A 985-nucleotide genomic window follows, 5' to 3' on the forward strand; every position below is an offset into this window, starting at 1 on the left:
GCATCATTTCCTGCCGCAGCAGCAGCTGCTGCTGCTGCACTGTCTGCTGCTGGCCCCTCTCCAGGCTGCAGCAGCGACCCGAACTCGGCGTCCTCCTGCAGATCCTGCTAGCAGCAGCAGCAGCAGCAGCAGCAACAGCAGGAAAAGCAGCAGCAGCAGCAAGAGGATGAGCAGCAGCTGCAGCAGAGCTGGGCACCTGAGACGCGCGCTGTTAAACCCCACAAGCGAAGCAGCAGGTTAGGGTTTAACGTTTGGCAGCAAAGTAGGGTCTAGGGTTTAGGGTTTGGGGTTTAGGGTTTAGGGTCTAGGGTTTGGGATTGGCCCTCACTTGCAGCTTTTGTAGCTCCGCCCATTCTTGGTCAAATCCAGAAACCACAGCCTCTGGTCCGCAAACCCTAAACCCTAAACCCTAAACCCTAAACGCTAAACCCTAAACCCTTGACCGCTAGCCCCATATTGTGGATCTTCAACACTCCTCTGCAACACCTGCAACAACGACAGCAATACTGTAGCAGCAGCAGCAGCAGCAGCAGCAGGGGAGTACCTGAGTTTTTGCTGTCTGCTGAGACAGTTTCAGACTTCTGGGCCGGGGAAGCTGCTGCTGCTGCTGCTGGTGCTGCTGCTGCTGCTGCTGCTGCTGCCGGCGGCGACGCTGCTGCAGCGGGGGCAACGGCAGGTGCTGCTTCTGCTGCTGCAGCAGGTTTTACTGCTGCTGCTGCAGGTGCTGCTGCGGCTACTGGAGCTGCCTCCATCTTGTTCTGCTGCTGCTGCTGCTGCTGCTACTGCTGCTGCTGCGTCTACAAAAGCCGCTAGCAGCAGCAAATGCTCCCGCTGGTGCTCAAAAAGGAAAGCTGCTGCTGCTGCTGCTGCTGCTGCCGAAGCAAACAGCCCTGCGCTCTAAGACAGAAGCAAAGGCTGCAGAATTAAAAAGGCGCTGCAGCAGCAGGAGGGGAGGGGTTCCGACGCATGCAGCAAAACCTAGACC

The 985-nt window shown here is 57.9% G+C and overlaps 1 protein-coding gene across 1 annotated transcript; it reads right to left on the reverse strand.

The window, feature by feature from the left end:
* Positions 1-40: 40 nt before the first annotated feature.
* ETH_00039840 (RNA-binding protein, putative) lies at positions 41-752 on the reverse strand (the record flags this gene model as incomplete). Its single annotated transcript, XM_013379608.1, has 3 exons — positions 41-104; positions 329-381; positions 545-752. Coding segments are annotated over 3 exons (325 nt in total), but the record flags the coding sequence as incomplete, so codon positions are not given.
* Between the last annotated feature and the right edge of the window lie 233 nt (positions 753-985).

The sequence above is a fragment of the Eimeria tenella genome, genomic scaffold (genome assembly GCF_000499545.2).
Source record: "Eimeria tenella Houghton genomic scaffold, Eth_scaff3636, whole genome shotgun sequence".
NCBI lineage: Eukaryota > Apicomplexa > Conoidasida > Eucoccidiorida > Eimeriidae > Eimeria > Eimeria tenella.